This window comes from Zonotrichia leucophrys, chromosome 7 (genome assembly GCF_028769735.1).
Source record: "Zonotrichia leucophrys gambelii isolate GWCS_2022_RI chromosome 7, RI_Zleu_2.0, whole genome shotgun sequence".
Lineage (NCBI taxonomy): Eukaryota > Metazoa > Chordata > Aves > Passeriformes > Passerellidae > Zonotrichia > Zonotrichia leucophrys.
Window position 1 is genome coordinate 26,662,596 of NC_088177.1, and position 25,876 is coordinate 26,688,471.

At 38.2% G+C, this 25,876-nt stretch overlaps 1 protein-coding gene across 5 annotated transcripts in view; it reads left to right on the top strand.

Annotated features, from left to right (window-relative positions):
- STK39 (serine/threonine kinase 39) overlaps window positions 1–25,876 on the top strand; it is an 80,665-nt gene that overhangs the window by 31,204 nt on the left and 23,585 nt on the right. For all 5 annotated transcript variants that reach the window (XM_064717891.1, XM_064717894.1, XM_064717893.1 and 2 more), the window contains 5 exons: window positions 1,988–2,036; window positions 2,143–2,208; window positions 15,587–15,709; window positions 15,836–15,868; window positions 17,828–17,895. In XM_064717891.1, the coding sequence (XP_064573961.1) occupies window positions 1,988–2,036; window positions 2,143–2,208; window positions 15,587–15,709; window positions 15,836–15,868; window positions 17,828–17,895 (339 nt within the window). The remainder of the gene's footprint in view (window positions 1–1,987; window positions 2,037–2,142; window positions 2,209–15,586; window positions 15,710–15,835; window positions 15,869–17,827; window positions 17,896–25,876) is intronic.

The window sequence follows — 25,876 nt, forward strand, 5'->3', positions numbered from 1 at the left end:
GCAATTTTCAGGCAAGATTAAAGTGGTATAAACTAATAAGAAATAAATAAAATGAGTTTTCCTTCTCTCCTTGAATACATAATATTGAGTTACCTGGTGTGTAGTAAAGGCTTGGGTGTTTAAGGTACTTATTTAAATTTATACATTTTTTAAAACACATGCAATACCTTCATACTCAGGATTGCCTTGAATGGAACAATTAGACCAGTAAATAGATGTTTAGATAGAAACATACTGGATTCATATTTCTTAGAATCTGGGATGTAATTTTGCGTAGAGATCCCTCCAGCAGCCATTATGTCAGTTGTGGGAGAAGCCCTTGCTCTTTGTGGCAAATTCTAGGACTGGCATTGCACTGCTGCTGTCTCAGACTATGATGTTTTTCTTTTGGGGATCTCTGTGGGTATTTCTCTCTCCACAGTGTCAAGGATGCTGCTCATAGTCCACAGCTACAATTCATTGCTGCAGCTTGTGTGGAAAAACAGGGCCAGAAAACATGTCCAGACCAGTTCAGAAGCTTCTGGCATAATTAATGGTAGAGGAACGGAGAACACTAGTTTGGATAAAACTTTAGTAAAATGTAGCTTCTAAGTGTGCATAACCCTGTTGTAAGATGTGATAGCAGTGTACTTTGAGAACTCTAAATCTTTAGCACAGAAGCTATTTTTTTCTTTAGAATAGTTTTCCCTTCCTTTTTGCTCATTCAAGATACAGTTATGAATTATTACCAAGCCTGATGGTCTCCACAGGACCACTGATTGAAACTCCTTTATTGTCGAACTTGGGCATTTTGGAGGTGAAGAAAACTATGTGCTCTATGGAACTTGTCTGTCTAAATTGAATTTTTTGTTAATGTCAAGTTGTTTCATTATTCCTTGCAAGTATGAACTGATATATACATACAGACTATTTACTACTACTCTTTTGCTCACTAACTTTACTGATCTCTCCTCAAAGAAATAAATTAGGTCAGATTTTTGGGGGTTTTTTTGAGATTGAGATTTTCCAAATGGAAGCTTTCTCAGTGTTTTACCTAGTTTGTTCTGTAGTCAGTGTCTTGCTGGAATTCAAGTGGAAAACTAGAGCAGATTTTTCTTCTGTTTATTTAGAAATTGAGTCTTGAAGATTTTGACTTCACTAAATTTAGCTGTGTCAAAATTAGTCCTGATGGTGGTATGGGCTCCTAATGGACATTATTTTATCTCATCCCAAGAGATGCTTCACTTTCTCTTCAGAGTCTGCTTCAGTACCAGAGTCTGGCTTTGGCTAGATAGGTGGCTTTTCAGATCCCTGAATCTAGGGAGACAAAACCTGCTGTAGGAATCACGTGGATAGCTGCAAGATTGTGGTTGTCTCTTGGAAATGCTGAAACAAACTTAAAGAGAGCTGCAAGTAAAAATGAAGGGTGTCAGTTTTTACCTTGCAGCTGTTGTTTTGGTTTGTGTTTGTCTGTTTGATTGGAAGATTCCCTGATGACTCTTTGGTTTATGCACCATGTAAATAGTGTCAGTATAGTTCTTGAGAATATCTGCTGGCATCAATGAGGTAAAAGAATGCCAATAGGAGGTACTGATGCTGCTGTATGGAAAATGTAATTGTGCTTTTATTGTTGTGGAGCAAAGTTTTAGTTGTGTTCATAGAGTCATTTGGGGAAGAAAGCAATACCTGCCTTTTTTTGTGGGTTTTTTTGGGTCTTTGTTTTTTTAAAAGGTTAAATGCATTTGTGTTGAACAAAGAAGAGGGGAAAATGGCAGCTTAAGAGACTGATTTTTTTTCTTTTTTGGTATTTTTGCCATAGAGAATCTTAATTTTTTTCACGTGTGGTAAGTGAGCTTGTGTGAATGAATTCAGTAGCTGTGCTCATTCATTCCCCATTCATACAGTACTAATTCAAAAGTGTTAGAGACGTACCATTTAACTAACGTCTGTACTGTATTCACTGGGAGGGGTCTTTGTTTTCTGTTCTAATTTATTATTGATCTTTCAGGCCCACAGCAGCAGAACTTTTAAAATGCAAATTTTTCCAGAAAGCCAAGGTAAAACGTTTAACCCTATGAGTAAATTTTGCTCTGCCTTAAAATCTATGTGAAGTGTCTTCTTTCCTTGTACTGATGTTTAACTTAACAAATGTTGGTTTTGCAGAATAGAGAATACTTGATTGAAAAGCTTCTCACTAGAACACCTAATATAGCACAAAGAGCAAAAAAGGTGAGTGCATTCACATATTTTTCCATCTAGTGTGGAAGATAAAGTAGAGACTCCTCAGTTGCCTTACATTTTTAGTTGACTAACTGAGCCATACTTTTAATTTAGTCCATCAAAGATAGTGAGTGTTGAATGAATGTTTTCTGCAGCTTTGTTTTCTCTAGGAAGCCCTGAGGCATTTTTATTTCCTTTCTGACTTTGTCAAAATGATAGATATTTGTCATACTTGATAGGATTTTTTTTCTCATTTCCTCTTAGAAAGCTACAGGTGAAGTAGTTGTGAGGAAAAAAGGTGACCTGCAAACATATAGGTTCATAAACTGCACAGTTCATATCTTCATTGATCACCTAAGGAAAGGGTGAAGCTACTTTAAATGGTATTTATTGAAATCAGACTGATTCTTTGGACTATTTCAAATGTTATTCCTAAAAAGTCAGGTCAAAACTCTGCAAGAGTGCTGCTGAGTTTTTCAGACCAGTGGAGCATTATTCCACAGGTGACAGAGTTAAACCCACAGCTATGCTTGCATTTCTGTGGTGCCTTTGGCACTTGTATAAATGAGCTTACCAAGTCATGTGCAGCAGAATAAAAAAAAAATTATTCCCAACAGGTAAGTATTGTAAAATCTTTCAATATGGAACAAACTGCTGTTCATAAGAGCTAAGAAACAGGAATGAATGTAGACTCCTGTTTGTTGTGTGTGAAAAATTATTGAACTCCCTTTTCCCTTTGTGTTGTGACTTAACTCCCCATGTCTCTTCAGCATGAGTATGAGGTGCCAGCTCAGACTGCTGAGCCCCTGCAGGTGACAGACACAGCAGTGTGCTGAGTCCAGCCTTCTAAAGGCAGGCTTTGCTGGGGGGGTGTTTGGAGGAGGCTGTTTTAGAAAAGGAGCTGTTTGAGCCTTTGTTGGTGTGTCAGTTGGGCTGCAGCTACCCTGAGCAGCACCTGCACGATTTTCTGTTCTTTGGGACTATTGGTCTGGTGTAGTTCTACAACACCGACATGTTCTCACAGCTGGTGGCTCACATTTGAGAGACTGTCAGCAAGGTCTGAGTGCTTCAAGTTCCTTCGAATCTTCTTCATATGGAAGTAATTTTGGGAACTCGGTGGTGGGCTCTGGGAGGCTTGAGTAGGAGAGGGTTTGTGGCAGGGCCGTCGTGCTGAGCTGGTTCGAGCCTGCGAGGGGGGAGGAGGAGTGTTCAGGGTTTGGCCGTGCGGTGGCAGCAATGCCCACACAAACCAAGATCCAGGCGGAGAAAACCCGTCCTCTGCTTCTGGGTTTGCCCCCCGGGAGCGCAGGGGGGACGCGGACACGGGCGGGCTCCTGGCAGGGCTGTGCATCCTCCCCGCTGGATGCCGGGCCAGCTTCAGAGACTGCCTCAGCGCATGCATGCACGCACGCAGTACTTCATATTTTATTAGATAACATAGCACTTGGAATTGTGAGGGGGAATGCAGGATAGCCTGCCCCACACCACCAGAAATAATTTTCTGAATTGCTTCTTTGACAATTATTCCTAATTTGAAAGAGGTGTGAATCTTATGAAAGCAGAGCCATACAGTGGTGGATACAAATTGATATGTCTTTAATTACATCATAAATGGGAAAAATATTTGTGTTTTACCTACTGAAAATGCTACATTATTTGTATTTTAAAAGTACACAATATTAAAATTCATTGGGGATTTAAAGTTTAATTCACTTGTTAGAACTGTGCATGTAGCTGCTGTTTTAAGACACCATAAAATATAAATGTACTTTAATAATAAAACTCTGGGGTTTTGTTTAAAAAGCTTGTGTAAGTTGAGTTTGGTTGCTTAAACATTTACATGTAAAATGTCTAAGAGGTTTCTCTTGGAAGAAGTAACCCCTGTAATTGGAAAACTAATATTACTAGAGCAATAGATGGGATGGAGCTGGTGTCATCACTGCTTAAATTATCTTCTGTGGCACTTGCTGTGAAATGCCTATGACTAATGATCTGTAGCACCACTGCTAGTACAGATGTCAGATCTGCCCTGTGGTAATCTAATTTTTCTTCCATTTACCACATGTATAATTGCTTTGCCTTGTTGCCCAGAACTCCAGTCTCAGTTTAGTTTGAATTTTAAATTCCTCTCTGTTGACATAGTGTTCCCACATTTTGCTTCTGCCTTTATAGCTTATACTTGGCATCTGTTTTTTTCTAAATATGAATTTGGGTCTGTTTGTGAAATCCTGAAAGCAAATATACAGGTCTTATATGTGTAAGGAAAACATTTGGTGCTACAAAGATGTGTCCTGCTTTAAACCCCAATTTAATAATTGAGCAACATCTTCACTGTGTGTTTAAAATACTGTGTAACATTAGAATTGTAAGCTATGTGTTTATGCATGTTTCTCCTGTTCCATTGTTTCATTTGCTTTTAATTCTGCTGAATTTTAAATTAGGTCCTTCTTCCTTGCCCTAGCCAATAATTAAGGATAATGCTCACCCACTTACCCAGGAGGAGCATGTCCTGCCTCTTCCTGTGCAGGACCTGGTTAGGTACATATTGGTACTGATCCTCAGCAATGAGTGTTACACCCTGCAACTTCTTACTGGCAGTTCTGGGTTTCACTCATGGGCCTGCTCACCTGTGCTGCTGTCAAGAAGGGCTGGAGAAAAGGGTTGGGTAAGCAGGGACATGCTCTGAAGCCACACTTTTGCCATCAATATAAATGTAGGAGCCCTGGCACCCCGTGCCTCTGCCTGGTTCGATGGTGTGATGGCAGAGCAGCCTGCCCTGCCCTGCCTGGATGAGGGCTGTGTGCACTGCTGCCATGAAACAGCCCACCATATAGGAGTTTGCATATACTATTTGTTAGCATGTGCTGAACTAGTTTTAGTTTTGAACTGAACACTAAATTGTTTCATTTGTGATTAGGATTGCTGTATTGGAAGAGAGCAATTTGAAATTTGTAACAGCTTTTAGAGTTCCACAGCCAGTTTTCACATCTTGTCACACTAAAAAATTAATTATAACTCTAAGTACTCTGTATGCCTAAAGGCCCTGGGTCAATTTTATGGTTTTATAATCCTATTTTTTTTATTTTTAAAATCTCCTGCATGACTGCCACTTCTCCAAAGTGAACAGGGAAAAGCATGTATCTGCATTTCATTTTATTGCTGTCTGAAGTGCTGCTAATAAAAAACAATCTGAGCAATAATTGGGCTTGAATTCTACTTTTGGAATGATGGTATTGCATTGTGCTTGTAATAGAAACTTGTAACAGAAAACTTGTAATAGTTGCTTGTAATAGAAAGTTTTTTTACAGCTGAGAGTTTTGTTTTAGTGGGAAAAACCTGTGACAGCATGAAGAGATGATTAGTGTGAGTGATACCAGTTTTGATTATACTTCACTAGAAATGCTCTTATGGATGGGTTGTAATTCTTGCTCCTCAGTACAGCTATTTTAAGGTAATGGTCATATTTCATTACATAAGATATCATCAATCCCCTGCATTTAATGAGAAAAATATTATATCCCAGATTTCTTGGACAGCTATGATTGCACCTCAGCAAGACGTACATGTGCAGCCCTTCCTTGCTTCGGGAATGGATTTAATCTGATAGATACATCTCACCAGTGATGTATGTTAGTACAGCTGGACTTCAGAGAGCAACATGAACCTGAAATCAGATTAATATAATGGTATATTAACTTTTCTTTACAGTATAAGAGTCTTATTTAAATAATATTGACATATAAAAGGAAGGGACATGGGTTATACTGAAACACTTTTTCTGGAAGGCAGTAGCTGAACTATAAATGTGTTTGGCAAGGCTTTGTGTGAGGGAGGGCCTTCCATTGCAGAGGATTATTTGTTCAGGTTTTCCAGAACACTGCTACAAATTAAAAAAAAAAAATAGTGGAACTGTATTTATATGATTGAATATCACTTAAAGAAAAAAAGGAGAAATTGCCACTCACACCATATCTGGTAATTTTTTTATTTTCAAAAGTTGTTGGAAGGGAAATGTAATAAAAGCACTTCTTCCAGGTGTCCAAATGTAAATTTGACAGCAATTCCAATAATGAGAAGGCAGTACCTGCATTAGTGGGTGGTAGAATTGGAAGGGGCAGACACATGTAGTTGCACCAGCTTTGTTTTAACATTTCACGTAAAGGAAGAAGACAGCTTAGTGTTGCCATGCTGTGCTTGTGCCATTAGATGCAAGGAACTTCATGCACTATGTGAGTGTGTCCATCTTTTATTTCATAGGGTGCTTTTACTATCTGTGTGGTTGCTTATGAGGATGGATTTTGTGCCTTTTCAAATGGATCTAATTGTTACCTAAGGAAGTGAGCTTTGAAACAAACCATGGCATAGTTGAGTGTCTTTGTACTTCAAATAGCCATATGCATATCTGAAATAACTTGGATTACTTATTATGGCAGAGTTTAAAAGCTTGTACATGATTCATCGTAGTTGTTGAAAAGTAGTTCTGTTCCCTACTGGAAGGTGTTCCAGTCCATGGGCCACCTCGGTTCCACTTCAGAATTCATTTTTGCAGTGAGTCCCTGTCTCTTGTGTGACTGCATTGATCTGCTCCTCAGCTAGTGTTGTGTTCATGACCTGTTGACTTGTTCAAAAACGTCTTGGACATGGACTGACAGGGGGTTGGTGTGTATTGAGAGCTTCTCTGCTTAGAGCAATAGCTCTAAATATTTGGCATTTACCGAAGCTGTTGAAACTTGCAGAACTGGAGGAGGATTTTCTTATAAGTGCTGTTGAAGGAGTCATGATTAAAGAATCAAGACAGGATAAAGGAAGTCTGGGTGTGTATGATGCTGGTGGTAGTCTTTGATCAGGGATTAAGCCTTGTAAATAAGCAGAAGGTAATCCTATTTTATTACCCTGTTTTGTAAGGATTTGGTTTCCTGTCACTGAAAATGTGCAGCAAGGTGCTGGTTTTACCTGTTTACCCTGTGAGAAATTAAACCTCAAACATTTCACTTGCATGATATCCAATACCAGATTGCTTCTCTTGGATTTGGAATGGCTCCCTAAGTGAAACTGTTTCAATGGATTTAGTTTTTATTTAATAATTTTCCCAGTTTATAGGCCAAATCAATATTGTGTCAATGCAGGCAGCATCAGCTGGCTAGCTGGGGTCACCTTACTGTCATGGGATTTCCTTTCTGGAAGAGACAGCCTTTCTGCCTGTCTTTGTTCATAGAGGTAACAAGGAGTTTTGGCAGGATGTGGAAGTGTGTAATACTTGTGATTTTGTATATTTTTGGGAAGTTTGTCAGGAACATCATGCAGGTACAAAGAGGATTCTCTAAAAGCCAAGTGGCTCAGAAGCAGCATTCCCACCTGTTACCATTTGCTTAAAGACTGATGGAGTAGGTATGTGAGAATTTTTGCTTTTATATGGAGAAATTAAATATTTAGCCCTCAGTTAAAAAAAAAAAAAGAGGGGGGAAATTAAAAAGAAAAAGAGTCCAGGCTCAAGAATCTGAAGAAAGTGTAAATATGTTTTCCTGGTTAGACCCTGTAAAGCTTTTACAAGTATAGTAGCAAAAATAATTGTGTGTCATTTGTTTTGACACTCCTTTCCCCCCTGCACTTGTGCTTGATGCCAGTGATATTCTTGGAAGCTCCTGGGGTGAGCTGCAAGGGAAGTATAGGTGACAAGGACATCCTTGAGATGGTGTTACCCAGTAATAGTATAGGGGACTTAATTTTGATGACAAGTGCTCTTGTCTGAAGGAGTTAAAATTATGTCTGGAGCTGAAAACTTCAAGGTTTTAACCAGAACAAGTATATGAAGGCCAGCAGAGCAGAAAGGAGGTCTGGAACAGTAATTCTGTTTAGCTCTGAGAAACAGCTCCTCGAGAAGGTTATTCAAGCAGTGCAGCTGCAGCTAAAGGTAAAGTCAGTATGGGAAGAGAAAGGGAGCAGTGTGGGATTTACTGGCAGCAGGGGGCAGCCGCATCCAGAGCCGTGCAGCCGGCAGGATCCATCCTGCCCATCCTGAGCTCAGGCTGCACTCACAGGCTGAGTCTCGCTCCAGCTCTGCCATTTTAAACGCTGGAGGTTGGTAGAAGGCATGCTGCTCCTTGATATCCGACTAAATCAGGAACACTGGGGGTTTTAGAAAATTGGATTTTATAAAAATTGCAAAACTGTGTTAATGATTTTCATGTTAATTTATGACTTTTTTTGAAGAACTACACTCCAGTTTAAATTTGATCACCTTAATATTTGAGAGAGACCTTAAATAAATTCAGGTCTCTTTAAAATCTGTGTGGGATGCAGAATGTGTATTACAGTAATTTCTCTATGTACATAAGCAATTGGAAACCTTGGAGAAAATAGTAAAAGGTAAAAATTGCAATTTCACCTTGAAATGGTACTTTCAAGACCCTGAGTTTGAAAGTAATTGAAAGTCATAGTAATTTCTTATTTGAATTCTACAGTAATATACTGTTTTCCTAAATATTCTTTACTGTGTCTCTAATGCTGACAGTGAAACCCACCTTATAATGAGTTTTTTACTACTGAGTAATGAAAACTCTACATAAGGCTATATTTTTCTTTCTTTTCACCTCTGTTTATTTTAAGAAAGTAAACTGCTTGGATGGTAGAAAAGCATGGTGGAATTGGAAAATGATGATTATCAAGGTGGCTCTAGTGATCCCTCTAGTGGAATGTCTTCTAGCAGCGATTCACCATCATGATGTGCATTCGTCTGAGCAGCCAGGAAGGAAAACTCTGAAGATCTGGATCTGTCTTCATCATCTTTCAGAGTACTGAGCTACTTCACCAATTTGCTGTATCTTTGATTTGCGTTCTTTGATTCTTGCCAGGTACCCTTGGCCTTGGCACCTTAATTAGATGGGAAGGGTGGCGGGAAGCAGGCAGGGAAAAGAAAGAGGATAGAAAAGAGCTTCACTCTGCATGTGTGAATTAGCCATCGGGTCATGCCTGTCAGCCATTTGGGATTCCTTGTGTTCGAGGCAGAGTGAAGCTTTTGTGGAACCATGTATCTCCTCTGCACAATTAATTGAAAACATCCTCCTGAGCACAGGTACACGTTCATGCCTGAAAGGACTATTGTTAACATGTGAGTGAAAGAGTTATTTGTAGCTAATAACATTCAGTAATGAACTTCATGTAGTGGAACTAATAAATGGAGAAATAATGTCTGAAAAGCAAAAATCATACCGAGTTGCTAAATTTCACATTTCCCATGTGACTGGAATTTCAGCAAAACTGCAGTTTCTCAAAGCAAAATCGGATTCCAATTTTGGATTCAGGCTGAAAGCAGAGATAATAAGTACGTTGCAGTATTTAGGTAAAACCTCATGTTTGAGGAAAGCAGAATTAGGAGTTCAGGGAATACCTGCACTTGTTTACAAGATGTTTTGGTAACAAAATAGTGTCTTACTTTGAGCCACTACATTTTGCTGTCTCTAAGCAGCATTATCCCAGCAATAGAAGAATTGGTGAAGAGTGGTAAAGAGGAGGGTGTTAGACAAAGAATCCCCCAGAGCGGGGGAGGGGGGGAGGACTTGTACACTGATTCACTGGTACTTTTCTCATCATTTCCTCTAGAGGTGCAGGAATGTGCTCCCTCATCCTGTCTCTCTTCAGCTAGTAATGGCTTTGTTTTCCTCTCACTGACAGCTGCACTGCATTCCATTTCTAAATTGGGAGCCTAGGTAGGATTTCATGGCAGTCTTCTCAACTGATGGCCATGCCCTTGGGTGTCACACTTGTCATCATGTAACCATGATACTGTTTGGCTTATAAAAACAAACCAGTTCCATGAATATTTAAAGTGGTCCTTTTTTTTTAAGCAGAGATCTGTTTTTTGTTGACTTCTGCTGTGTTATCCCTTTAAGAGGGTGCTCTTCCAGATCCAGTAGATAGCTGAAGAAATCCTGTTTGATGCAGAATTATCAGTCTCCTGTATTCAGTATTCTTTCACGAAGAAAAATATAGTGATCCTTGTATTTCTTGACTTTAAGCTGCCAGTGTAATTGATTTCTCTGGGAGGGAGTATTCCAATAGTTTCTGTGTATGTGTATGAAACACTGTAAATTCCAACTTTTTTTCCAAGTATGAGAAAAACATAAGACTAAGGTTTTTTTCCATGATGATATTTGCAGCATTCAGACTGGTTTAAGAGGAGAAGACATTAACACCAAATTACTGTGATATCTTAGCACTTTTTGAGTTCTACAAAGCAGATTGCCAGAGTGGTTTTTTACAAAGGTAGTGGTACATCCCATTAATAACGATAGCCTGCATAAATTGTTGTGAGAAAAAAAGGGTTTGAATTGCATAAAACACATTCAGGCTTGCAGAAGTTTTGTGGTTTCCATCAGAATAAAAACAAGACTTCACAATAGAATGAATCCAGAGGAGTTTAGGAATGGCCAGCAGTGAAGGGGTTAGGATGTTCATATGATCTGTGAGACTGGGTTGGATGGGGACTAGCTTTCTCCTGAGGTACTGCTTCAACTCTTCAACAAAGGATGATGTGAACATGTGGGAATTCATGTGCCACCTTGGACCTCAGGGTTTTTGTGGTTTGGGTTTTGTTTCTTTGGGTTTTTTTTTGTTTTTCTTTTTTTTTTTTTCCAAAAATGTGATTACACTGTAGGTGTTCTTTTGCAAAAACAACAGTGTTCTTTGACTTTAATATATATTGTAGAAAGTGACTTCTTGCCATTAACTTCAGGAGCTAAGCTGTGATTAAAGCTGTAAACTGTTTTAGGCAAAACACTTGCAGCATAATTGAATGCACAATGATAGGCTGATTTTCTTTGTTGCATTGAAATAAAAAATACATGTGTAGGGGTGGAGATGAATATTTGATATTTTGTCCCTGGAAGCATTCAGGAAAGGTTTGCAAGACAGTGAAAGGTAAAAGTTATAAAATCTGTTTGTTCTATAAGCTTAAGCTGTGTATGGAAGGAACTGGTCTAGGGATTTCTTTTGAGAGAAAAATACACCAAGCCAAGTGTGGTGCTAAACCCAAAACTATTTAGTGATGTCCTATTCCTCATCACTATTCTTTCCATAAAATAACTAGGATGGAACTGGTTTTATAAATACTTCTCATGAAGAGAACTTTGTATGAGAAGTGAAGCTCTTGAAACTTGAGATTTAAGGAAAAAAAAGGAGGGGAGCAATGGCTATGCAAAAACCCTCTCCTTATCAATTACCAGGTAAATACTCATACTTTGAAGAGTATATTTTTTCTATAAGATCTTCTGGGATCTGTGTAGCAGTGGGAGTCCAGTCTCCTGTAAGAACCAGTGTGACATGAAGGTATACAGCATCAGTTGACTGGTCTTTCTTTTGTTCTGCCTGAAAATCAAATTTAGGCTTTCATGAGGACAGACGGCAGAAAATGAAAAAGGTGAAGTTTTTAAATAATCACCTTGTCATTACTGTTCTCTGGGGTATGTGGGATTTGGTATATCTCCACTACTGTACTTGAATAGGTAGCTGTGGTAAAATAAAAGACAATTTTATCTCCAGCTGCAGTATTTCTGGAAGGATATGTGTTTAAAAATTAAAAAAGTATAGCTTGCCCTCTGTAGAGGTACACAAATGCAAAAACTGGATAACAGCACTGACTGTTCTCTAGTTAGAAATTAATAGGAAGCAGTGTCAGGGTTCCACAAAGACTTTTGCAGATGTGCTTTAAATGTGTGGAATCTACACATTTGCTACTCTCCAGGAATTCAGGAACAAATTAAATTTGGGCTCTCTGTTACCTCTATATGGAGGGTGGCAAGGCACCTTCCATGATACTCAATACTAATGCTTATTAATGCCGTCAGTTTTACTTACACAAATGCATCCTACTTCCCATGCTCTCAGGTCACCATAGTCTTTCTGTGGAACAAAGTTTAAAAATGCTGGTTTAAATCTCTCCAGGACCCCATCGCAAATATTCAGTTGCCAGAGCTTCAATAGGAATACCTTAAATATTTCAGATAGTGAGCAAGTCAATGTTAGTAGTTCAGTCATCTTCCTGCAGAAGGAGGAAAAATAAAGTAGATGCATAATATTGCTCTTACTGACAGACTGGATTTGTAATATAGTCTAAGATCATGTGTTCTACCATGTATGAAATGCAGTAATGCTTTATGTGTATGCACTGGTGTCCCACAGTGTATGCTTTTTATTTCTTTCTTTATTAACTTATGGACACAGAAATAAAATCATCTGTAAGTGGGCCCAGTTCTTTTCTGTTTTGAGCAGTTGTGAATAAGGATGTAGAAAATTCTTAGTGTTCAAAAAGTGCTCATTCCCTTTGCTGTCACTTTGCAAAAATAAACTTGCAAAGAGATTGCAGCAGCTAAAGAATAGGTAATGAATAATAGATTCTTCTTTCCCCAGTCTCTAACATTTACATATAGTGAGCACATCGTGCCTTGAAGAAAACAATTTATGTTTTGCTTCTCTACATTGTTGCCTTCTTTTTATCAAGCCTTGGGAAATGTGGCAGCTTCTGCGTTCTGCTGATGAAGTTCTCTCTCTGTCAGGCTGATTAGGCCTGACCTTCACTGGGTGGGATTTACAGTTGCCCTGTTCATCTGTTAACACACATTCTCCTGGAAAGCTAGGGCATGGTGTAATTGGCAGGGAATGTTAAATTATCTGTATCCTACTTTAAAAGGATGGGGACAAAGAGTTCTGTCAGCAGTTTAATTTATACTTGAATCTTTGTGACTGTGTTGAATTCTGCAATAAGCTTTAACCAAGAGCAACATATGCAACAATACTACTACTAATATAATGCTTAATATTCTGTGGTGGTCGTGTTTTTTTCACTTACTGATTTGTCCAACATTCTGTGCTTTAACTGATGTTCATAATGTCTTTCTTCCACAGCTGTGGTAATGTTGGCAGTCACTTAGTAAGCTTTTCCTCCTAGTAACAGCTTTTGGTTGTACATTACAATGTTCTGAACTGCTTTTGTATTGGCTGTAGTTTAACTGCCAGTCCTTCAAAGTAATTTTTTATTCTGTGTCTTCCCACTTATGTGAAAAATGTTTTCTAATATGTGCTAATTTGTCTCGTAAAACTGAACTTCCTTTGTTTTCTATATTAGCAAAAGTTATGGTTCAATTTAGTTCCTATTTGGAAGGATCATTTAGATTTTTAATCAGTAAAATACAAATTAGGTTTGAGCATGTTTTAATTTGTTTTCCTTTCCCTCTGAAATACTTCCTGAGATATACAAGTCTAGCATAAGGAATTATCGATGTTGTGTATTTTGACTGAAGCTGATGGGGAAATTACATTTGTATGGCTACTGCATGCAATGTAGCCAACTTACTTATTGTTGTAGATGCACAAGAAGTTTGTTTAGGTTCCATGTTCTGTCCTGGATTTGCTTTGTGCCCTTGTATATAAATAGTTTCCTTTTTTTGCTGCTTTATTTCTCTCTGCAAAATGGAAGACCTGTAGCAGGGTATCAGGAGAAATATGTAGAATATTCTCAATTGCTTTAATGCTGTTATTATTGGAGTGAAATGCATGCATGCTGCCTGTGGTATCAGTCTGCTACTAGTATCTCAAATGATAGCCAGAACAGAAATTTAATATGTTATATAAATTATGTATATTTCCATCCAATATCTGATACTAGAGTGAGATGTTTATGATGAGCAAAGACAATTTATTTGCAGACATGGTGTACCACTCGTGCTCTTTCCTTCACCTAGGATGGGTACATGCCCTCCATATGTGACTGATTCTTTGTGGCTTTAACTAGAACTGAGTGATCAAAGCCAGGCTTGTTAGTCTAAAAATTGTGCAAATTAGTTCACCAAGTGTTGCAAGTGTTAAGCACACACACCAATTTAAAAAATGTTCTAGACAGCAATTTCACATTTCTGAAAGCTGAAAAGGTTGGGTACTTTGCTCTAGCTGAAATTATAATTTCTTTCCTGTGAACATGTATGTTGGTGGGAATCAGTGTGATTGAAACAGAGTACCACTAAATTTCAGAAACCTCTCAAGAAAATAATTTAACATGATATTTTGCTTTGTACTTGGGCCATTTGTTTGTTTTTTATTAAAAGGCAGTCTATTTAAAAATTTGAAATCTGCTGCTCTCTGCAAATGATGCAAGCCCCATTAAAATAATTCTGTTTAGAATAAGTCTTCAAAACAGCTGAAAATGGAAGCAGCAGAAGATACTGATTAGTGCACGATACAGTGTTTGAATGTGCCTGTAAACCAATATATCCTTCTGTGCTGGAAAAGCATGGTTTTAGTTGTGGATGATGTCCTCTGCTAGGTTTGTGTAGAGCCATTTGGAAGATGTCTGTGCTGTTGAACAAAAGCCTACCTCAGTCTCCTTGCAGGGTAATAAATTACATCCACAAGCAGCAGGCACATTGCCTGCTAGATTATCTTGTGTCTGTGCTGATCCCTGGTGCTGCAGACAGTAAGAGCCCGCTGATTGCAGCTGGGGAAAGAATTGCTGTGCTACTGCTTGCTTTGGTGTCTGCCTGCTTCTCCCTCCCAAATACAAATGAGCTGCTTCTACCAAGCTTGGAGGTAACTAGGCTAAAATTGATCCAGTAGGAACTTGGTATGGGAAACAGGGAAAATTGGGCAGAATTTGTCCATCAAGAGATGGAGTAGGGTATTCCCTCAGTGTCCTCCATAGGTTTCCCTTCTTCTCAGTTACAAATGAGAACAAAATATGGAGAAACTGAGTAGGGCACTGTAATTCAGTTGTACAGGGAAGAAATGTAAGGGAGGAATACCAAATTGTGCTTGGCCTAAACACAATACGGGAATAGCATAAATGCCCAGCTCTCTATGAAAATCTGCTTTGGAAGAATTGTATTAATGCCTGAATCACAGTTTCCTTGGAGGCTCATGGTCTCAGACTTGAAGTGGTCTAAGCTGTTTTCATGTCATGCATCTTGCTCTTATGATACCTGATGGGATTTAGAAACAGCTGGAATTTGTCCCATGCTGCATCTCTCTGCACATTATGGCTTGCAGCAAACCATAGGTGTTTAGAGCAGGGTTAATACCAGCTTAGTCTTTCTTTTAAGTTTCATTATGCTGAAAAACACTGTAGTTTTTCTAGTCAGATTTTTATATTTAGGTTTTTTTCCCTGTTTTGTGTTTTCCATCACTGCCGCCAACCAACAGAATGTAAAACCAAGTTGATCACTGCTCATATAATGCAAGGCATCAAAAGGAGGCTTAAGGAGGTCAGATATTATTGGAATATGTTAGTGGCTTCTGCAGCAAATTAATGAGAGCAGACAGAATAAAACTTGCAAATAATTTCTGCTTAACCAGAATACCAATACGAAGGATGTCTGTGTAATAGTAAACAATATTTTGGTAGGTCAGGCGAGTGCCAGGTTCCAGTGGCCACCTCCATAAAACAGAAGATGGGGACTGGGAATGGAGTGATGATGAAATGGATGAGAAGAGTGAGGAAGGCAAAGCTGCTATTTCTCAGGAAAAGGTATTTTGTGTTTGTACCAAGACCTTTATACTCTAAAAGACATTGTCTTTATGTTAATTGTTAGTATTTCTAGATCTTTGTTGCATAAAGCTGCATAGCTGACATCTCACTGTATTTGTTTTCCAGTCACGAAGACTGAAGGAGGAGGAGAACGCAGAGGTAAAAATGTCTTGATCAATTTATTTTTCTTCCAAGCATTTGAGTAAAGAGATTTCTTTTTCATGTCTGCTGTTAAAAATGTGAATTGAGGTGGGAGTATTGTTCTGCAGCCTTGTATGGCAAGTGTTTGTGAGGATAGAGCTGTTATGCCATTGTGCCTGTAACAATGGACTTCAGCACACAGTGGATAAGATGGATAGGAATTTAAAAGTCATGTTATGTTTATGCCCATGAGAACTCATGAAGATAGGTAATTTGGCTTTTTTTAATGAATCTTTGTAACTAGAGCACACTAATTGCTGTCTGTATGGGTAATGAAGGCTGCGTTGGAGTAGCTAGAGCATCTCCAAATAATTTTTTCTTCTTAGTATCTATATCATGACATGTAGCTTATAATTAAAATATTTCCTTCCATACACAATAAAATAGTTCAGCACTCAAGCATATTAGAGTGCATATTAACTCAGAAGAACAAAATACCATATAGAATTTCATGGCCCTGTGCTAAGTGTGGGAAGCATCGCTGCTATAATCAATTGTTCAATAGAATTATGGCTTACAGACTTTTTATTATTATTTTTAAATTATTTTTAAAAATGTCTGTTCCTTGGGTGGGTGACCCTTGCCAGTTCACCTGCAATTTTAGATTCTCTGGTTTTCACTGGTGTCAGAGAAATCTTCTAAAAGATTAGCAGCTTCCTGTCACATTTAGTCCTGTTAGCTCCTGTGATGACCCCTGTGTCTCCATTGCAGACCTAATTTACACAGCTCTTCAGCATCTCAGATACTTTATGTAAGCAGAGTACAAAAATAGGACTTTCACCACACAGTCTTACTGTCTTAAATGTTGAGAGTTCTACTGCTTGTGACCTGGTAACGCATAATTTTTAAAAGTTGCCTAGTTTATGGAAGAGAAAAAACCCCTCTGCTTGAAGTGTTCTGTTGATTTTTGTTTTCTGAAATGCTCTAGAAGATGACTTGGAACTAAGGCTAGTGCATCTTTTCACTTTTGGTGTGTGCCTCTGGGGTCTTTGGGATCCACATTCCTATATATTGGCATAACGTCTCTGTTGAAGATGCAGAAAAAATAGTAGCTTATGTGAATGGAAGCAATTTAACTGAAGCAGAAAAAACCCTGCTCTCATTTTAGTGATTGTGAAAAAGAATTTTCCAAAAAATCAAAAATGTTTGCTGAAAATACACAGATAATAAAATACAGATCTTGTGTAATTTTTTTAAAGTGCCTTTGATATGGAAAACTGTTTTTAAAAAGTCAAATGAAATTTGTGATGCAAGTCTTTGTTTTGGGAAGGCTTCTGAACCCTTTGTAACTTCTGAACAGGCTGTTCTGTGACTGGTAAAAATATGCCAAGGTGGGTATGAAACCATAGTAGGGTAGAGGAGCCTGGTGCATTCTGTGTGTGGGATACACTTTTGCTTGAGACTTCATTGAGATTTTAGTTGAGAGCTGGGAGGATATCACAGTGTGAGGGAGGAGTGATAAGGTGAAAGATATCAGTGTTACTGATTTTTCTCTGCTGAAGACATCCTCTGAGCTTGATATCTGCTTTGATGTGCTGCTAGTTCCTTGCATATGGGTAGATGTAAGACTTCCTTAACAACCAAAACTGTTACACAAAAATAATGTGAGTAGCAGTTGGGAATTCTTACTGTGTGCATATTATTCAGTAGGTAATTGTTGCTTTGGTGCAAGGTGGGTTATAAGCTCCTACACTGTGCTTTAATGCAGGCCTTATTTATTACTTGTTTCTCTGCAATTGAAATATGGGAATTTTACTGGTATCAGCTATATTACAGGCTGTGTACTGCAAGTGTTTAAAGTTAGAGAACGTGTTAAATATTCTGTGCTAACTTCAAACTGTTAGCATGGGAAGTTTGTGGGGTTTTTTTTCCCCCTTTGGCATCCTTTATAAGACTTTTTGCTTTTTTCTCTAATAGTCTCAGCCTGCTGTTAGTGAGGAATACAGTGAAGTTCCATGTGCGGTGAATCTTGTCTTAAGATTAAGGTAAAAGATTCTTCTATTTATTTAGCTGTATTATCTTGATCTCCCTCATTACTCTCATAATATTAACATAAAATCAGTGCTGAAGTGTATAATCTCCCAGTATGACCAGTATGAATAGTGTTTCTGTGACTAATTGCTGTCTTTTAATTGCTTACTGAAATAGTGTAAAATGAAAAGCAGAATATGAATGTGTCTTCAGGCTAAGTGTACCCTTCATTAAGGATTTTCTTTCTTTTTTTCCTTATAATGCAGAATCACAGTGAGAAGTTTTTAATGAGTTTCTTTCACACTTCAGCAGTCAGCCTCAGACAGAAATAAACCATAGCTGTATTACAAGTTGCCTACTCAAAATGTTTTTCACTGGCAAGTTTGATCAGCCACTGTGGAGAAGAGATGGGTATTTTAGAAAATGGATACAAACATGTTATCAGGCTCAAATTTTTGCTTAGTTGAAGTAAGTCAGATTACCTTTAATTAAAGTTAGTTTATAACTAAGGTTTGAATTGCTTAACTATGCAGTCTAGTTCTTGGATAAAACTATTTCTTCATACGAAACTTTGATAGCTTTTTATGTGTATGATAGCTTTTAAAATGTTTTTTCTTAGAAAGCTTATTACCACTCGCTTTAAAACTTGCTTACATCCAGTTTGTGTTGACAGGATATCTGTGAGGTTGTAAATTCCTAATTATTGCTATGGAGAAAAGTATTATTTTTTATGCTAACAAAAACATGATAAGCCAGAAATAATTATAAAATTACAGCCAGTATGTTAGAAACAAATATCATATCTATACATAACAAATACCTTTAAAACAGTAGCATCAAAATTTGTTAGTGTTCTGGTTCCACCGTTTGTAATCAGAAAAAAACCAATTACACAGAATGAGTGCCAAGTTTCAAAATCTATTTTCTTCCCTTTGACTACTTTTCTAGTGGCAGCTGCAAAAAAATGTGCATGGCTGCCAAAGGTTGTGTAAAAAAAGAGAGGATTAATGAATTTTATTGTGGGGATAGGAAAGACTTAGAGATTATTTGGAATCATTTTAGTTGTCCAATTTACATAACTGCCCAGTTATGCTATCAATATTCTTTTTCATCTCTCTGCTGGCAGGTAGATGAAACCATTTACAAACAGACCAATTTGTACTGCTGTGTGTACCAATGTGTACTGCAGTGAGGTGCTTTGGTTGTATATAAATGATCATAAAACCCCAAGAGTGATTAGCTGCTTACCCAGTTATTTGCAGTGCTGGCATATTCAGAGGGCAAACATTTTAGACCTGCAAGTATAGTGAAACATCAGGAATTATGCTTTCAGTTTTCTGCAGCTTTTGAGCCACAAGTGAAGGAGGACTGATCCTGGGAGACTTGAGTTTCCAAGCTCTTACTTGCACAATGAACTTCTGTTCTTTTTAAGGATCCTCTTTAATTCATGGCTGGAAAAAATTCCCTCTCCCTGCCTTCCCTAAAAGCAAGTCTGTAGTAATGAGGTTATTTTCTTATATTTATGAACATATAGGTGATTATTGGTAGAAAGGGAAGAAACAAGAATTTGTTTTAGGAATCAGAAAGTTTCCATTAAACAGAAAAAAACAGTCTTGAAAAGCAGATACGCTCTTGGGCCTGGGAACTCTGTTAGCAGTGTTGAGAAAACCAAAAATCTGGTGTGTAATTTTGCAGGGTTTTGTTATTTTAACTTTCCTGCTTTTGAGGGAAGAATGCTGTTTAGTGCAAACCTCTGTCCCACGTGAGCTCTGGCTGTGTCTGGTCTCGGTGGTAGGAGGGGGGCAGAGTTACAGATCTTGGCACAGTCTTTGCTTCTGCTGGCAGCCTGAGCATGTGGGTGGGGTCAGAGCTAGCCCATGAGCAGTGTGTGTGTTTGGGAGCAGTGTAGGGGTGTGGGCTGCACTAAGTAACACACTTGTCACTTTTCTTTTGTTCGGCCCTTTATGAAGGACTGATGTGACTGTGAGGGCTACAAGCTGCCTATATCTCTGCCCAGGTTCAGAGACAGTATTTAGAATTTCTGTATATTTGCTAATTTCAAGGCAGGAGTTATTTTGTTTATGGAACGTTCACCAAAGCTCAGGCAGCCACTGGCTGTCTTTAGCAAGGTACCTTTGGCAGCACTTGAGTTGTGCTTTCTGGTCACTGTTGACCTTCCCTGTTGAGACTTTGTCATGGAAGTTGATGCAAACATTTAGAGTTTTTTTGAGCAGAAACAACTTAGTATGAGGCTTGGGAGTTTAAAGAGTAGTGCCTGGGGATTTGGGACAGGGCAAAGGGTAAAGAGATGGGCAACCTTGAAAAGGAACAAGAGGTGGGCAGGAAGAAAGCACTCCTGCTTTTTTCTTTTTTCCTCTTCTACAGTGAGGCTACACCATGACCCCCCCATTGCATTTTAGATGTTAGCTTGCAATTTTTTTTTCCTAGCAGTATGCTCCAGAACAAGCTTAATAGTACCCATAAAAATTAAAAATGGCTTTCATGAAGGAGGAATTCTGGCAGAAGAATCAATGCATTTAAGTAATTCTTTACCTGGATGGTCAGGTTCTATTATTTTTTTTCCCAGTCACAGCAGGGTTGGACTCATTCAGTGATTCAGTAGGGTGTGCTAAATTAACACCATCCTCTGTTTACTGCAAATGCCTTGTTGTGGATCAGAAACACAACTCACAGTCTGAAATCATCTTTGAAGAATCCCATGGTACTCTTTATACAAATGGTGGTATTTAACTCCCTTACTCAAGAAAAGGGAAAACCATCCAGACTGATTTATCTGTCCTTGCCTTGTATTTAATACCTTTCTGTTTTCTCAGTGCGAGCTGACGTGTCAAAAAATTCTCTACTGTCAGGGTTATTTCATGGGCTGGAGACAGCAATTTCCAATTTTTTTTTCTACCTTTTGCAGTATTGTGTATTGGAGTACATTGCCCCAACAGGGAAATTATTAGGCTGTTTTAGGTAATTCCCTGAAAAGCTCTTGAAAGGATCTAGTATTAAATGCTTAATATGGGCCATTAGTGTTTTAGTTAAGAGACTGTGCTTGAATTTTGCAGTGAGCTGAAAATACTGGTTCTCACTGGCTGGATCTGTTACCACAGTGTGTGACTCTGACCCAGCCTGAGCAATTGCCACTTTGAAATGCCAATGCTTCTGTAACCTCACCCTCAAGAGGAAGTGGTATTTGAGAGTAGGGAGGAATGAAATCTGTAATCGAAATTTGTTTCCAGTAAGGCTGTGAACACCACGTGTCTCAGCATCAGACCCTGGCAGGAACTCTGCAGAGAGAGGCCAAGGCAATGTCTGTGATTGAGTCCTCCAACAGGACTGTTCACAGCACCAGGGAAGGGAAATGGGGAGGAATTACCACCCTGGGTTTGAAATTTCCAATCTAACCAAGCTGTTGCAGTTACAGATTTAGGAAGGTCGCTATTAGAGGGTTTGACTACTTGGAGTAATAACAGAGATATTTTGTGTTAAATTAGGAAACTTGTTAATGGTTAATAGTTAAGAATTGCAAATTATCTGAAGCAATCTAAGATGGTTAAATTAGCTCCTATGACAGGAAGATAATTTATTGACAGTAATTTGGAATGTCCCAGGACCTAATTTAATACAGTTCCTGCACACTAGATGAATTAAGCCTGTGGAAGAATAAAAGGGGCAAATGGAAATATTTTACTGGCAAATGAATTTTACTGGCCTGTGAATGTGGTGGTGTAGTGCATTGAGCAGGACTGAAACCATTTGAAATTTTTTTCTGTTCCCACTTAGTTGTGTGGTTCTCCATCTTTCCACTGGTGGGGATGTTCTGGGACTGTGTTGGGTCCCTGTAAAGCAGCCAGCTTTCAGTTGGTTGGTTTGTGACTTCTGATATTTTTGAGGGGAAGGCAAAATTTTAAATAAACTCAACTTTATTTATTTTGTTTTTCCCCACATTTGTCATTGCTCTAGTGGGGCCAGTGAATGGCCACAAGAGGTGCACTGGGACACAGGTGTGACAAGAATTTAACATAGGAGCAGACTTTGCTGGTGAAGCTGATTTACCGTAAAGAGGAAGTTTGACAGGATAAACAGATGAAACCTTTGAAGAGTTTAAAACAAGCCTTAGACTTTTCCATGCTTCCCACTCTTTTTGATAAGCTAGTCAGGATCCATGACTTTTAGATGGATTATATAGAGATTGTAACTTTTGTGGTGGCCAGGTGTCTTTCTGGTTTACCTAGAAGTCTCCTTTTGTTTGACAGTAGCATACTGACAGGTGATCAGCACTGTAAAACTCTGAGCCAGTGGGATTAAAAGGATGCAGACTTCCAGGCTCTTTTTGATTAAACATGATTAAAACTTTCTTTGATTTGGGTAAAGTCAAAAGCTTCTGTGTCTTCCTCTCAAAGCCTGTTTTGTGCACTGGGGAATTAAAAGGTTCTATTAAAAAACTCCATATACCTGTAGAAGTTGTTGTAAGTCTTTTTTTCTTGATTTTATAAATAAAATCACTTTTCTAGAGCTCTATTCTGAAACACCCCCAGCCTCCTGGCAATGATTGGCCTTTCATGCTTTCTGATTTAAGGAACTGGCATTTTGCTTCAAGTATTGTTGTTATTTTTCAACGCTCTACTTGAAGAATTTGTCACTGGAATAACAGGTTATAATCCCTCTTCTTGTGCACTAGGCATGCAGAAAAGGCTTTGTTTGCTTAATCTCTAAGTTGCTCTGCTATTTCTTATCAGTCAGGCAGATGGTGTATCACTTCAGTCATGCAGCTAATACAGGTTTGACTTCCTTAAAGTGTGCACTGATCAATAATATTTGGTATCAAAACATACAGAGATACACTCAGAGTGGATAAGTTAAATTACAGGCAAATTCAGAAAGGCAACTATAACCACAACCCGCTGTAATGCTTAACAAAGTGATCAAATTATGTGCATGTTGTCCTTTCTATTATTGAAATCCTCTCTGAATACTTCCAAGTGATTTTTTTTAACATTACTGATGTTCTCTGTACTTAATTCCAGTTCCTTTTAGGAAAAAGTCTATTTTAGATCACTTCTGGTTTCTACCAAAGATTAAGATTTTACCACATTAATAAATTCTAAGCGTAATTGTGTATGCCCTTCCTTGTATTTCAAGTACTTGTTATAAACTGATGCTTTTCAGAAGTTAAATCTTTACCACTGCTCTTTAAAAAACTTCTCTGCTACTTCAGAGTAATTTCAGAGGAAAAAACCTCATGATCAATATTGCCATCTCTGCTGCAAAAAAAACTTGATAGCTTTTTGCTGAAGTTATTCCCACTGCTGATGTATGAGAGCAGGTAGGAAGTGTGAATTTCAAAAAAGATTATGCAAGTGAATACTGCTTTTCACTGCCTGTGCAGTGCAATGAGTCACTGATAACTGAGGCAAAAAATATTGTTTCAGAATTTGCTGCTTGACTTAGCTGGAAATGAACATAGCAAATCAAAAAATTGAAGGGCTTTCAACGTTCTTCTGATTTAGCTTCTGGCATCAGCAACTGCAGAAATGGAGAAGCAGCATATTTGGATATAGATACATTTAAAATGTCTCTAGTTCTAACACTTCTTTGTCATAATATGTAGACTTGGGGCTGTAAACCAGTGGATTGAGAGAAAGGACTTAACATTTATATGTCATTTCTAAAATGTATCAGTTTTCTTGTGTTTTTTCTGTCACACATTTTCAAGGCTTCACTATCATATCCCATCCATTTGTACTAGATGGAAAGGACTCTACTTTCTTTTGAGTCTTAAGCAATCTGGACCTATCAGCTATGGATAGAAGTGTTGTAAAGACCCCTCCTGAGGGAGGAGCTATCAGCTGCCCTGGAGCCTTGGACAGTGTTCCCAGCTGCTCTGATTGGGACCATAACAATTCCCTTGGTGGCTGAATTTTTTAATGTGCACTTGCCTTTTCTGTATGCTAAGTGGTATAGAGACAGTAAATCTTTAACAGGTAACTGCTGCTGCCTCATTCCAGCAGCTTGTCAGCCAAATGACAATGTTTCATTTTGGCATTGTTTTCCAGTCTTGAAAGCATCATTTGGCTGTGCTTTGCTGTTAGTGTTGCTGCTACCTCTTGATGTGTACTGATTAACAAGGGTTTGCATCATCTGAGAGATCTGCTCTTTACCCAAGATCATGTGACGATTAAATAGTAGTGGCATTTTTCTGTGTTTAATTAAACTGTTGAGTTTAATTTAAGGTTTTTAATTTGAATTTTATGGTAAGGTTTTGATGAACTTAAAATAATTATTTGGAACCACATTTTATTAATACAGAGAGATTTTAGTCCCCTTCTTCTTAGTGGGAATCTTGAAGCAGTAGAGAATTCAAAGATCTCTTTTGTTCTTACCAAAAGTTAGCAGTGATGCCTATTCATTTAATTTACAATTGACCTGAAGTAATTAAAATGAAGTAGAGCAGAGCCATCTCCACAGTGCTGAACAGGCATGATCTGCTCTTGATAATATGGTAATTTGTAATGAAGGAGCCTGGGTATTGATTAGTAAATGACAGCTGAGCATCAAAGTGTTAGAAATAAAGGAGTTTACACAAGCATGTGGTGAATCCTCAGGAGGCTAATGCTTCTTTACAAATGCTCTGTTCTCTTGTGTTTATATAATCCCACAGGAGCCTTTGTGTTCTGATTCACAAAATTACATTAATAAACATACATTGCTCTTATTGCTGCTTTGGTTCATCTGTGTGCATAGCATCATGACTTCAGAAATCAAGAAAGGGGGGGCAGGAGCAGGAGAAAACTGAACTATGATTTCTGTTGAGGTAGGAGAGGATTCTCATTTGCTCTGCCCTAGGTTAATAGCTACATTCCACAGCTGAAGCATAAGAAAATTGTAAGGCAGAGAACATAGATGTTTAGAGGATTGAGATTGGATAAACCTTAAATACGGGATGAATTAATTTGTTTACTTGTTTATTCCAATATTTTAGTCCCTCATTCTCTTTATAATATTGAAAGTAAAGTGCCAGTTTGTATTTCACTGTTGTGTGTATAGTAACTGTGTTCTGGAAATAAAGTTGAAATAAAGTTTTAATTAATCAAAACTGAGATAATAAACAGGTACTATGGATCATCAGTGCAGGTATTTAATACTTAAAATTCTGCTTTTAATAAAAAAATACAACGCCTGCGAAATAAGCTACCAGTGTGAAAACAAGGCTACATAGGCTTCATGGGGGAACTGTGTTTATCCTGGGCTTTCTGCCTTAAGCAGGTGAAAGACAAAAATGGGTGACACTTTATTGAGAGAAGGCAGATGACCTTTTGAAATTTGAGTGACATTTGGTGAGGCCAAACATTTGTCTCTCCAGCATTTTTTCCAGCAAGATAAAAAATACATGTAAAATTTCTTTTAAACAAACCTGCAAACTCCACTCTTCTGTGCTTTCCCCCCTCAATTATATTTCTTGCATTGTATGCACTAAGATCCTGCCCAAGAGATGTAGAATGAAAATTGGATGAGTACAGCTCTAGGATGTATGACCCACCTATCACTCTGATTAGTCCACTTCATTTTGATATGAACTTCTGCTTTCTCTGCCATCTAAATGAGCAAGTCATTTGAATTCTTCTGTGATTTTAATTACAGCAACAACTGCAGTGAGGTAGTGCAAATGCCAAGCTGCTCACCCTTGCTTCTAAGGCTATGCTGTCTTGTTTTTTCCATTCTAACTTTGCTTCCATGGTAGTTTCAATGCAGTTCAAATTTTAGATGGTAGGAAGATGTGTGGGTCTGAAATTTTGTACAAGTGAGATAATTGCTATTTTTTTTCTAGCATGTGTTTTTTGTTAAAGCACACTGACTTGGCATGTGTCATTAGTCTCTGATGGTGGGGGAGCTTCTGTCCTGGTGGGAATAGGGCTTATTAGGAATATGAGGAGGGGAAAAACTGACTGGTGAAGGGTGCCATGTGGCACCATTGTTATGGAGCTT